A 13,339-nucleotide genomic window follows, 5' to 3' on the forward strand; every position below is an offset into this window, starting at 1 on the left:
GGTTCTATGGTTCTATAGCGTGGTCTTACAGCAGCAACAAACTGCACAGAGTCAGCCAATAATATTCCAAGACACCACAACATAAACCATTGCAACTCAAGGGATGAAAGTTTAATTTGCACTTGACGTCAGACTTGATGTATGGGTGGATGACAATGTTGGGTTTCTGATATAAATGACCATATCAGCAAAGCCTCGCATCTCCACTTTACAATTGTGGGAAAACTCTGTCTATCTCATCTCGAAACTGCAACTCTGACCCAGTGGGTGTTTGGGAGTCTGTACCCAGTGCACCTGTGACATATTGAGTGTCTGGAGCTGCCCAACCCGGCTAAGTATCATTCTGTCTCCATCACAGCATAAGCTGTCTGAAATTAAACATTTCCGAAAGTTCACAAGGAATGATCCAACATGCTGCAGGTTGATGCTATTTTCCAGACAGAAACTGCATATGTCTTTCCTTATGAAGGCACAATCAAAAATAATATTTTAAAGAGCTTTGCAAAGTAAGAAGAAAGTTAGTGAACTGGGTTGTTAGCTAGAAAGAGAGGTAATTGAGTACATTTGGAGGAAGAGGGAGAGGACAGGAGGAAGTATGGAGGCGGGGAGAGGTGGGGAGAGGAGGGAGTTTGGAGGTAGAGAGAGGGAAGAGGAGAGAGTTTGGAGGTGGGGAGAGGGAAGGAAAGAGTTTGGAGGGAGAGAGAGGGAAGAGGAGGGGGTTTGGAAGTAGAGAGAGAAGAGAGGAGGGAGTTTAGAGATGGAGAGAGGGGAGAGGAGGGGTTTTGGAGGTGGGGAGAGTGGAGAGTAGGGAGTTTGGAGGTGGGGAGAGGGGAGAGTAGGGAGTTTGGAGGTGGGGAGAGGGGAGAGTAGGGAGTTTGGAGGTGTAGTGAGGGGACTGGAGGGAGTTTGGAGGTGGGGAGAGGAGGAGAGGAGGGAGTTTGGAGGTGGAGTGAGGGGAGTGGAGGGGGTTTGGAGGTGAGGATGGGGAGGAGGGAGTTTGGAGGTGGGGAGAGGGGAGAGGAGGGAATTTGTACTGACCACAACTCAGTAAGCTTTAAGGTACTGATGGATAAAGATAAGTGTAGTCCTCAAGTGAAGGTGCTAAATTGGGGGAAGGCTAATTACAACAATATTAGGCAGGAACTGAAGAATGTAGATTGGGGGCAGATGTTTGAGGGCAAATCAACTTCTGGCATGTGGGAGGCTTTCAAGTGTAAGTTGATAGGAATTCAGGACTGACACATTCCTGTAAGGATGAAGGATAAGTTTGGCAAGTTTTGGGAACCTTGGATAACGAGAGATATTGTGAGCCTAGTCAAAGAGAAAAAGGAAGCATTTGTCAAAGCTAGGAGGCTGGGAACACACGAAGCAAGTGTGGAATACAAGGAAAGTAGAAAGAAACTTAAGCAAGGAGTAAGGAGGGCTAAAAGAGGCCATGAAAAAGCATTGGCCAGCAGGATTAAGGAAAATCCCAAGACTTTTTATACATATGTAAAGAGCAAGAGGGTAGCCAGGGAGAGGGTTGGCCCACTCAAGAACAAAGGAGGGAATCTATGAGTGGAGCCAGATGAAATGGGCGAGGTATTAAATAAGTACTTTGCGTCAGTATTCACCAAAGAGAAGGACTTGGTGGACGATGAGTCTGGGAAAGGATGTGTAGATAGTTTGAGCCATATTGAGATCAAAAAGGAGGCGATGTTGGGATTCTTGAGAAACATTAGGATAGACAAGTCCTCAGGGCCTGATGGGATATACCCCAGAATACTGAGGCAAGGGAGGAAATTGCTGGGGCCCTGAGAGAAATCTTTGTATCCTCACTGGCTACAGGGGAGGTGGAGATGCTGGCGTTGGACTGGGGTAAGCACAGTAAGAAGTCTCACAACACCAGGTTAAAGACTTGATGAATGTGAGGTAATGCATTTTGGAAGGTCTAATACAGATAGGAAATATACAGTAAATGGCAGAACCCTTAAGAGTATTGATAGGCAAAGTGATCTGGGTGTACAGGTACACAGGTCACTGAAAGTGACAATGCAGGTGGAGAAGGTAGTCAAGAAGGCATACGGCATGCTTGCCTTCATCGGCCAGGGCATTGAGTTTAAAAATTGGCAAGTCATGTTGCAGCTTTATAGAACCTTAGTTAGGCTGCACTTGGAATATAGTGTTCAATTCTGGTCGCCACACTACCAGAAGGATGTGGAGGCTTTGGAGAGAGTACAGAAAAGATTTACCAGGATGTTGCCTTGTATGGAGGGCATTAGCTATGAGGAGAGGTTGGAGAAACTTGGTTTGTTCTCACTGGAACAACAGAGGTTGAGGGGAGACCTGATAGAAGTCTACAAGATTATGAGAGGCATGGACAGAGTGGATAGCCAGAAGCTTTTTCCCAGTTACTAGGGGACCTGGTGTTGTGAGACTTCTTACAGGGGAGGTCCCAGAGGATTGGAGAATAGCCAATGTTGTTCCTTTATTTAAGATGGGTAACAAGAATAATCTAGATAATTACAGGCCTGTGAGCCTTACGTCAGTGGTCGGGAAATTATTGGAGCGGATTCTTCGAGACAGGATTTATTCCCACTTAGAAATAAGTGGACGTATGAGTGAGAGGCAACATGGTTTTGTGAAGGGGAGGTCGTGTCTCACGAACTTGATCGAGTTTTACGAGGAAGTGACGAAGATGATTGATGAGGGTAGGGCAGTGGATATTGTCCACATGGACTTCAGTAAGGCCTTTGACAAGGTCCCTCATGGCAGACTGGTGCAGAAGGTGAAGTTGCATGGGATCAGAGGTGAGCTGGCAAGGTGGATACAAAACTGGCTCGGTCAAAGAAGACAGAGGGTAGCAGTGGAAGGGTGCGTTTCTGAATGGAGGGCTGTGACAAGTGGTGTTCCTCAGGGATCAGTGCTGGGACCTTTGCTGTTTGTAATATATATAAATGATTTGGAGGAAAATGTAACTGGATTGATTAGTAAGTTTGCGGACGACACAGAAGTTGGTGGATTTGCGAATAGCAATGAGGACCATCAGAGGATACAGCAGGATATAGCTCAGTTGGAGACTTGGGCGGAGAGATGGCAGATGGAGCTTAATCTGGACAAATGTGAGGTAATGCATTTTGGAAGGTCTAATACAGATAGGAAATATACAGTAAATGGCAGAACCCTTAAGAGTATTGATAGGCAAAGGGATCTGGGTGTACAGTACACAGGTCACTGAAAGTGGCAATGCAGGTGGAGAAGGTAGTCAAGAAGGCATACGGCATGCTTGCCTTCATTGGCCGGGGAATTGAGTTTAAAAATTGGCAAGTCATGTTGCAGCTTTATAGAACCTTAGTTAGGCTGCACTTGGAATATAATGTTCAATTCTGGTCGCCACACTACCAGAAGGATGTGGAGGCTTTGGAGAGGGTACAGAAAAGATTTACCAGGATGTTGCCTTGTATGGAGGGCATTAGCTATGAGGAGAGTTTGGAGAAACTTGGTTTGTTCTCACTGGAACGACAGAGGTTGAGGGGAGACCTGATTGAAGTCTACAAGATTATGAGAGGCATGGACAGAGTGGATAGCCAGAAGCCTTTTCCCAGGATGGAAGAGTCAATTACTAGGGGACATAGGTTTAAGGTGCGAGGGGCAAGGTTTAAAGGAGATGTACGAGGCAGATTTTTTACACAGAGAGCAGTGGGTGCCTGGAACTTCTTGCCGGGGGAGGTAGTGGAAGTGGATACGGTAGTGACTTTTAAGGGGCATCTTGACAAGTACATGAATAGGATGGGAATAGAGGGATATGGTCCCCGGAAGGGTCAGGGGTTTTAGTTCAGTCAGGCAGCATGGTCAGTGCAGGCTTGGAGGGCTGAAGGGCCTGTCCCTGTGCTGTAATTTTCTTTGTTCTTTGTAATCCCTTTACAATTCTGTATCTTCTCTGTTTTGATGTATGTGCTGGTATCAGTATGTAATGATGTCATATTCTCCTATATCTGCCCTTTATATTCCTGTATCTGTCTTGTGCTCTCCTCTACATTACACTATTTATTCTGTATCTTCCCTTTTCTGAACTTTACTAATTGTATCTGCCTGTATGTGACATGTATGCTTCACAATCAGTTCTGCTCCTTCTTTATATCTGTCCTGAACTCTTCTCTATTTGTCCTATTTTCTCTTCTGATTGCCTTTTATTCTCCTGCAGTTGTTTAGCACCCTCCTGAATTTTCTATCTCACATGTCCGGTATTATTCATGTTTTGCCATTGCGAGGTTGATTCCCTTTACTTTTATCTAAAAAAATTCAGAATTATTTATCCAAAAAATTAAGTCCGAGGCCAGTACTGATGGCAGTGAACCAGGAGTTTTATTTGATGATATCATGTACCGTTCAAATGGAAGCCATAGACAAATAAAAAGTGCCAGAGAGACACAGTGTGAAAGCCAGAAAGACATTGATTAATATTCTAGTTTGCACATGCCATCTAAAGTTGACCAAAATCAACCCAAGTAGCTGGCAATGAGAACTTGGGAAAGGAGGAGTGGGGAGGAGAGGACAGAGAGGCTGAAGGGAAGATAGTGGAGAGGAGGTAACAAAGAGAGAGGAATTGGGGAGGGGAGAGGAGAAGTGGGGAGGGGAAGTGAGGGGGTGAAGAGGTGGTGAGGGGGGAGGAGGTGGGAAGGGGAGAGGAAGTGGGGAGAGGAGGTGGGGAGGGGTGAGGAGGGGTGGCAGGGAAAGAAGGCGGGTTGGGATGAGCAAGGAAGGGGGGGGGGTTGGAGAACAGGAACGCAGTTAAATTGACAAGTTAAAAGCCTCCATTCCTAGTAATTTCTTGGTAACTTTAAAATTAATTATTTTTATTGAATCTCCCCCACCCCGATTTTCCCGTATTGTCATAAACACCATCCTCATTGCCACCTTTGCACTGAATATTAAAATAAGCTGCAGGGAGTGAGAGTTCATCAAAGCTCAGTATGTTTCAGATTAGATAGCAAGGCAGTGTGTGATATTACCAACCCATTACATATTTCCTCATTCCAAGTATAGCCTATATTTCATTAAATTAAATTGTTATAAAGACATAACCAACACAGGCTCATTTAGTCAATGCAGGTCATGGACAGACCCAACTGTTGAGGGATAGAACACAAAGCTTTCAGAATGTGAAGGGCCATGGCCAAGCATATAGAACAGCAGCAAGGCTGGGAAGAGAGAGTCGGAGAAAAGATTCAGGGAAGAATGAGTGAGCACAGATGGGAGAGCTGGAGAGATAGCAGACTGTGCAAACTGAGAGGTAGAAGAACATTTCCTTCTTTAAACATTTCTCCACAAGGAGCAACCCAGATAACTGTATGACAGGATCTGACTTCCAGCCAACAATAGGAGTTTCAATAAATTAGTACTAAAATGATTTTTAATACCACAGTTAGTGCAGTCTTCGATTTGGAACTAGCTGCTGTCTTTGGCATGCTGCAACTCACACAGTTAGATCCAAAGAGTTACTTGTGCCACTCAGTCATCAGTTCAGAGAGTATCTCCATATCACTCCTTTGACAAGTCGTCTTCAGCAGGTCAAATGAATGGCTCCAGATAAAAAGATCATGGAAATTTTGTCTTGTGTTAATTAAGGAGATGAGTAGATGAATTGTTAATGGTTTGAAGTGATATTGTAAACCAGTCCCATCAAAGCTGCAGGATAATCCACCCAGTATCATCCTTGCAAGTCTCCATGAGTTGATACACTGGCTTTCTAGGTCCCAGATGAAGTATTTGGTCTCCTTGTCTGGATATAAAGTGGTTCTTAGACCACCAGTCCTCTGTTAGCCATCAGTGCAGTCTGGCTCTCTCTCCGCTTGGCTCCCTTTCGACACTTCTTCACTTTCCAGCACAGGGCACTGGAGATGACCAGGAGAAGACCCGAAGTCAGCAGGACCAGCCCGAAGACTGAGATAATTGAGCCGTGAGAGTTGAAGCTGTAGGCGACAGCGGTGACCACTGTGCCAGCAATCAGGATGACCAGGCCAAAGGGCACAGTACAACGAGAGCAAGAGAGGTCTGCCCCACCTGTAGCCGCTGTCAGCTGGCCCTGGCTGCTCAGGAGCTGAGCAACTGATGGAGCTGGGCACTCAGAGCCCTTTTCTGGGATAGTGGGAAGAATCGGGAGTGCTGGGATCTCCTTCACTGGTTCCTCTATCATCCTGCACTTTCCAGCACTGTGCTCTTCTTGCAGATGTGTTCCTCTCCTCTCACTCCTCCTTCATAACACCCAGTCAGCACATCCTGGGATCTGAGAGAGAGAGTCAATACCAACTCCTGAATTATTAAGCACAATGACACCTGGGACAATACCTAATATTTAAAAAATCACTAAGAACAGCGCATATTAATAATCACATTAAGAATTCTCAATTTATACATTTATATTAACATTAAAAAGCCATAACCTCAGCTACAATTTTTGCATGAAGGTTATTCACAATTAAACTAATTTATTTTCAAACTGTGGCAGGAGATTGATTATTCGGCCCATTGTGTCCGTGCTAGCCGCCTATTTGAAAGCGTTATCCAGTTAGTTTCATTTTCCTGCTCTTTGCCCTGAGCCTTGCAAAATATTCCCGTTCGGGAAATCTCCCATTGCTTTGGAAAGTCATTATTGCAGGACAGCTGGCTGCGGTGACAGTCCTCTGCTCGGAATGGGACATCCACAGTGCCCAGGGTCAGGCCATTCACTCACCCACCTTCAATGCTGTTCCCAGGCGCTGCTCCCAGTCCTCCAGCTGCTCACACTCAGCCGCTCTCTGACACTGGGCTCCGGACTGGCTGCTCAGGTACATCCAGCAGTGAGGAGACTGCTTTCGGGATGAGGAATGGGGGAAAGCAGAAGCCAGGCTGTCCTGGAAACCCGGCTCTGTTCCGTGGCCCCGGTGCGCTGAGTCTCAGCTCCTCCTGTACATGATCCCAGCTCAGTGACAGTGGGAGCGATGCTTCCCGAAGGAGACTGCCTACAGATCGGATTCTCCCTCTCTCTCGGCTTGCACTGACCTCAGTCCCTGGCGTTCAGTCTTGGCACACACCAGCCTGTTCTTATCTGGCTGTTATTGTTACTTAATTAAAATATTAAACAAACAAAAACATCCCAGCCACATCAAAGAGCAACATCTCAGCGAGTATATGTGATCACTGAATAGATTGTAATATATCAGACTATTCACGACAAATTATTGCGGGTCTCTGCAAACAGATATTCCTCCCACTCCAGATGTAAGGCTCGAGGGTGGATTGGGTCTGGTGCTGCCTGTTAAAGGGTTGTCTTCAAACATTCTTTTCTTCTGTTTTCTTTCCATGAAATCGCTGTGTAAATAGAGGGAAAAAGGAATGTGTGTGTGTGTGAGAGAGTGATATTAGGAGGGGTCACATCAGCCTTTCAGTCTCCTGCTCTATAGAATCACTGCCAGACCACACATTGATAATAGAAGTGTCTCTCTCGCACACACAAACATATTTATCATTAAATTTCCCCTTTACACCTCTGTGGAGCTGTGGACCCCTGGCTGCTCCCACCACCCTCTCCTATTGACTTGCACCACTGTCCCTTTTCTCATTTCATCTTTCCATACTCCATCCAATCTCACTCTCTTCTCCACTCTCTGCCCTTTCTCTGTCCCAGTACTTGCTAAAACCTGTTACATCTGAGGTTTCTCCAATTCTGACAAAATGTTATCTGCCTGAAGGATGAATTCTGTGTCTCCTCAGATGCTGCCTGACCTGTCCTTGTTAGCTGCCAGTCCCTTATGTCTCTCTTTACATGTCTAACTTCCTCTCTGTCTGCCCATCTGAAGTTTCAATATTCAGACTTGTACTATCAACCTGACATCTGTCACACACTCTTCTGTTTCAACTGTAAGAACTCCAAGACTGAGTGTGGGACTGAGTGAGACTGAGTGAGACTGAGTCTGAGACTGAGTGTGTGTGTGACTGAGTGTGAGACTGAGTGTGTGACTGTGTGAGACTGAGTGAGACTGAGTCCAAAGATGTGCGGGTTAGGTTGATTGGCCAGGTTAAAAATTGCCCCTTAGTGTCCTTGGATGTGTAGGTTAGAGGGATTAGTGGGTAAATATGTGGGGGTAGGGCCTGGGTGGGATTGTGGTCGGTGCAGACTCGATGGGCCGAATGGCCTCCTTCTGCACTGTAGGGTTTCTGTGATTTCTGTGAATGTGGCTGAGTGAGACTGAGTGTGGCTGAGTGAGACTGAGTGTGAGACTGAGTGTGTGACTGAGTGAGACTGAGTGTGAGACTGAGTGTGAGACTGAGTGTGTGACTGAATGTGGCTGAGTGAGACTGAATGAGACTGAGTGTGTTACTGAGTGAGTCTCAGTGTGAGGCTGAGTGTGTGACTGAGTGTGTGACAGTGTGAAACTGAGTGTGGCTGAGTAAGACTGAGTGAGACTGAGTGTGTGACTGAGTGAGACTGTGTGTGTGACTGTGTGTGAGACTGAGTGAGACTGAGTGTGTGACTGTGTGTGACTGAGTGTGTGACTGAGTGAGACTGAGTCTGAGACTGAGTCTGAGACTGAGTGAGACTGAATGTGTGACTGAGTGTGAGACTGAGTGAGACTGAGTGAGACTGAGTGTGTGACTGAGTGTGTGACTGAGTTTGTGACTGAGTGTGTGACTGTGTGTGTGACTGTGTGTGTGACTGAATGAGACTGAGTGAGACTGTGTGTGTGACTGTGTGTGTGACTGTGTGTGTGACTGAGTTTGTGACTGAGTTTGTGACTGTGTGTATGACTGTGTGTGACTGTGTGTGTGACTGTGTGTGACTGTGTGTGTGACTGTGTGTGACTGAATGAGACTGAGTGAGACTGAGTGTGCGACTGAGTGAGACTGAGTGAGACTGTGTCTGAGACTGAGTGTGTGATTGTGTGTGACTGAGTGTGTGACTGTGTGAGACTGAGTGAGACTGAGACTGAGTGTGTGACTGTGTGAGACTGAGTGTGTGACTGAGAGTGTGACTGTGTGTGACTGTGTGTGTGACTGAGTGTGTGACTGTGTGTGTGACTGAATGAGACTGAGTGAGACTGAGTCTGAGACTGAGTGTGTGACTGTGTGAGACTGAGTGTGTGACTGTGTGAGACTGAGTGTGTGACTGAGAGTGTGACTGTGTGTGACTGTGTGTGTGACTGAGTGTGTGACTGTGTGTGTGACTGAATGAGACTGAGTGAGACTGAGTGAGACTGAGTGTGTGACTGTGTGTGTGACTGAATGAGACTGAGTGAGACTGAGTGAGACTGAGTGTGTGACTGTGTGTGCGACTGAGTGTGTGACTGAGTGAGACTGAGTCTGAGACTGAGTGTGTGACTGTGTGACTGAGTGTGTGACTGTGTGTGTGACTGTGTGTGACTGTGTGTGACTCAGTGAGACAGAGTGCAAGATTGAGTGTGTGACTGTGTGTGTGACTGTGTGAGACTGAGTGAGACTGAGTGTGAGACTGAATGTGTGACTGAGTGTGTGACTGTTTGTGACTGAGTGTGTGACTGTGTGAGACTGAATGTGTGACTGAGTGTGTGACTGTTTGTGACTGTGTGTGTGACTGTGTGTGTGACTGAATGAGACTGAATGAGACTGAGTGTGTTACTGTGTGAGACTGAGTGAGACTGAGTCTGAGACTGAGTGTGTGACTGAGTGTGACTGAGTGTGTGACTGTGTGTGTGACTGAATGAGACCGAGTGAGACTGAATGAGACTGAGTGTGTTACTGTGTGAGACTGAGTGTGTGACTGTGTGAGACTGTGTGTGAGACTGAGTGTGAGACTGAGTGTGAGACTGAATGTGTGACTGTGTGTGTGACTGTGTGTGTGACTGAGTGAGACTGAGTGAGACTGAGTGTGTGACTGAGTGTGAGACTGAATGTGTGACTGTGTGTGTGACTGTGTGTGTGACTGAGTGAGGCTGAGTGAGACTGAGTCTGAGACTGAGTGTGAGACTGAATGTGAGACTGAGTGTGACTGAGTGAGACTGAATGAGACTGTGTGTGTGACTGTGTGTGACTGTGTGAGACTGAGTGAGACTGAATGAGACTGAGTGTGTGACTGTGTGAGACTGAGTGTGTGACTGTGTGAGACTGAGTGTGTGACTGTGTGTGTGACTGAGTGTGTGACTGTGTGTGTGACTGTGTGTGACTCAATGAGACTGAGTGAGACTGAATGAGATTGAGTGTGTGACTGTGTGAGACTGTGTGAGACTGTGTGTGTGACTGTGTGAGACTGAGTGTGTGACTGTGTGAGACTGAGTGTGTGACTGAGTGTGTGACTGTGTGAGACTGAGTGTGTGACTGTGTGAGATTGAGTGTGTGACTGTGTGTGACTGTGTGTGTGACTGTGTGTGTGACTGTGTGTGTGACTGAATGAGACTGACTGAGACTGAATGAGATTGAGTGTGTGACTGTGTGAGACTGTGTGTGTGACAGAGTGTGTGACTGTGTGAGACTAAGTGTGTGACTGTGTGTGACTATGTGAGACTGAGTGTGTGACTGTGTGTGTGACTGAGTGTGTGACTGTGTGTGTGACTGTGTGTGACTCAATGGGACTGAGTGAGACTGAATGAGATTGAGTGTGTGACTGTGTGAGACTGTGTGAGACTGTGTGTGTGACTGTGTGAGACTGAGTGTGTGACTGTGTGAGACTGAGTGTGTGACTGAGTGTGTGACTGTGTGAGACTGAGTGTGTGACTGTGTGAGACTGAGTGTGTGACTGTGTGTGACTGAGTGTGTGACTGTGTGTGTGACTGTGTGTGTGACTGAATGAGACTGACTGAGACTGAATGAGATTGAGTGTGTGACTGTGTGAGACTGTGTGTGTGACAGAGTGTGTGACTGTGTGAGACTAAGTGTGTGACTGTGTGTGACTATGTGAGACTGAGTGTGTGACTGAGTGAGACTGAGTGAGACTGAGTGTGGCTGCGTGAGACTGAGTGTGAGACTGAGTATGTGATTGTGTGAGCCTGAGTGTGTGACTGAGTGTGAGACTGAGTGTGTGACTGAGTGAGACTGAGTGAGACTGAGTGTGGCTGCGTGAGACTGAGTGTGAGACTGAGTATGTGATTGTGTGAGCCTGAGTGTGTGACTGAGTGTGAGACTGAGTGTGTGACTGTTTGAGTCTGAGTGTGTGACTGAGTGTGTGACTGTGTGTGACTGTGTGAGACTAAGTGTGTGACTGTGTGTGACTGAGTGTGAGACTGAGTGTGTGACTGAGTGTGAGACTGAGTGTGTGACTGTGTGTGACTGAGTGAGACTGAGTGTGAGACTGAGTGAGACTGAGTGTGTGACTGAGTGTGAGACTGAGTGTGTGACTGTGTGTGACTGAGTGAGACTGAGTGTGAGACTGAGTGAGACTGAGTGTGTGACTGAGTGAGACTGTGTGTGTGACTGTATGAGACTGAGTGTGAGACTGTGTGTGAGACTGTGTGTGTGACTGTGTGAGACTGAGTGAGACTGAGTGTGAGACTGAGTGAGACTGACTGTGAGTGAGACTGTGTGTGTGACTGTGTGTGACTGAGTGAGACTGAGTGTGAGACTGAGTGAGACTGAGTGTGTGACTGAGTGAGACTGACTGTGTGACTGTGTGTGAGACTGTGTGTGTGACTGTGTGAGACTGAGTGAGACTGAGTGTGTGTCTGAGTGAGACTGAGTGTGTGACAGTGTGAGACTGTGGGCCCGATTTTACCAAAACTGAATCGCGGTAAAGTTGGGCGTCGGGCCTATACCGTGATCTGCACCTAATGTCAAAATTATAATCGCAGGAACTAAAAACCTGGTACATTTGTGATCTGTAACTGGATTGTTGATGCTCAAATGTTCAGAGTCCTGTGGTGAACTTGGAAGAATTGTCCCCGTGGTGGAACTTGGTTGGAAATAAGATTCAAGGAGATTACTAAATCTTGTTTTCATCTGAACATTGTACAGAATTAGAGGAATTCCCTTTGAAAGATAATGTCAAAATTATCATCGCAGGAACTAAAAACCTGACAGCCAAAAATTTGGGAAAATATTTCAAAATATGGATGGGGGGATATATATTTTGAAATATTCTCCCAGGGGTGTCCAATCCCACGGGGGGTCTGCTGGGGTGGTTAGCGGGGGGGGGGGGGGGGTCCGCGAAGGATGGTCGGGGAGGGTGGGCTTCGGAGATTCCCCAGCAGAATAAAAATCCGCTTCGTACCTTTATTCTGCAGGTCGCTAGAAGTGCGGATCCGGATTGGGCCGCGTGGTGGTAAAGTGGGATTTGGCGGTAGGGTTGGGTGCGCGGTTCATTAAGTTGATTTAAATGCATGCAAATGCATTTAAATCGTTGGGCCGCCCGATTCGGGCACGGGTCAGACCCACACCCGAATCGGGTGTCGGAAAAGCCGCGATCTGCTCGGAATCTGGTGCAGATCGCGTTAAAGACCCGACACCCGACTTTACCGCGATTTTCGGGTGCGAATCTTTGGTAAAATCGGGCCCTGAGTGTGTGACTGAGTGTGAGACTGAGTGTGAGACTGAGTGTGAGACTGAGTGAGACTGAGTGAGACTGAGTGTGAGACTGAGTGGGTGACTGTGTGAGACTGAGTGAGACTGAGTGTGTGACGGAGTGAGACTGAGTGTGAGACTGAGTGTGTGACTGTGAGACTGAGTGAGACTGTGTGAGACTGAGTGTGACTGAGTGTGTGACTCTGTGACTGTGTGAGACTGAGTGAGGCTGAATGTGTGACTGTGTCAGACTGTGTGTGTGACTGTGTGTGTGACTGAATGAGACTGAGTGAGACTAAGTGTGTGACTGTGTGAGAGACTGAGTGAGACTGAGTGAGACTGAGTGTGAGACTGAGTGTGTGACTGTGAGACTGAGTGAGACTGTGTGAGACTGAGTGTGACTGAGTGTGTGACTCTGTGACTGTGTGAGACTGAGTGAGGCTGAATGTGTGACTGTGTCAGACTGTGTGTGTGACTGTGTGTGTGACTGAATGAGACTGAGTGAGACTAAGTGTGTGACTGTGTGAGACTGTGTGAGTGACTGTGTGTGTGAGACTGTGTGAGACTGGGTTTGTGACTGTGCGAGACTGAGTGAGACCGAATGTGTGACTGGGTCAGACTGTGTGTGAGACTGTGTGTGAGACTGAGTGAGACTGAGTGAGACTGAGTGTGAGACGGAGTGAGACTGAGTGAGACTGAGTGTGAGACTGAGTGTGTGACTGTGTGAGACTGAGTGAGACTGAGTGTGTGACTGTGTGTGAGACGGAGTGAGACTGTGAGACTGAGTGTGACTGAGTGTGTGACTGTGTCAGACTGAGTGAGACTGAGTGTGAGACTGAGAGTGAGACTGAGTGTG

The 13,339-nt window shown here is 47.1% G+C and overlaps 1 protein-coding gene across 1 annotated transcript; it reads right to left on the reverse strand.

Annotated features, from left to right (window-relative positions):
• Positions 1–5,327: 5,327 nt before the first annotated feature.
• Positions 5,328–6,914, reverse strand: LOC144501993 (transmembrane protein 100-like). The gene is made up of 2 exons (XM_078226013.1): positions 6,717–6,914; positions 5,328–6,265 (listed from the first exon to the last, which is right to left on the reverse strand). The coding sequence occupies exon 2, from the start codon at positions 6,173–6,175 to the stop codon at positions 5,780–5,782; it is 396 nt and encodes a 131-aa protein (XP_078082139.1). The 5' UTR covers positions 6,176–6,265; positions 6,717–6,914; the 3' UTR covers positions 5,328–5,779.
• Between the last annotated feature and the right edge of the window lie 6,425 nt (positions 6,915–13,339).

The sequence above is a fragment of the Mustelus asterias genome, chromosome 12 (genome assembly GCF_964213995.1).
Source record: "Mustelus asterias chromosome 12, sMusAst1.hap1.1, whole genome shotgun sequence".
NCBI classification, from domain to species: domain Eukaryota; kingdom Metazoa; phylum Chordata; class Chondrichthyes; order Carcharhiniformes; family Triakidae; genus Mustelus; species Mustelus asterias.

What these genes read in the sequence shown, in the direction of transcription:
- LOC144501993 (XM_078226013.1), bottom strand. Translation starts at nt 6,175, where the DNA reads ATGATAGAGGAACCAGTGAAGGAGATCCCAGCACTCCCGATTCTTCCC.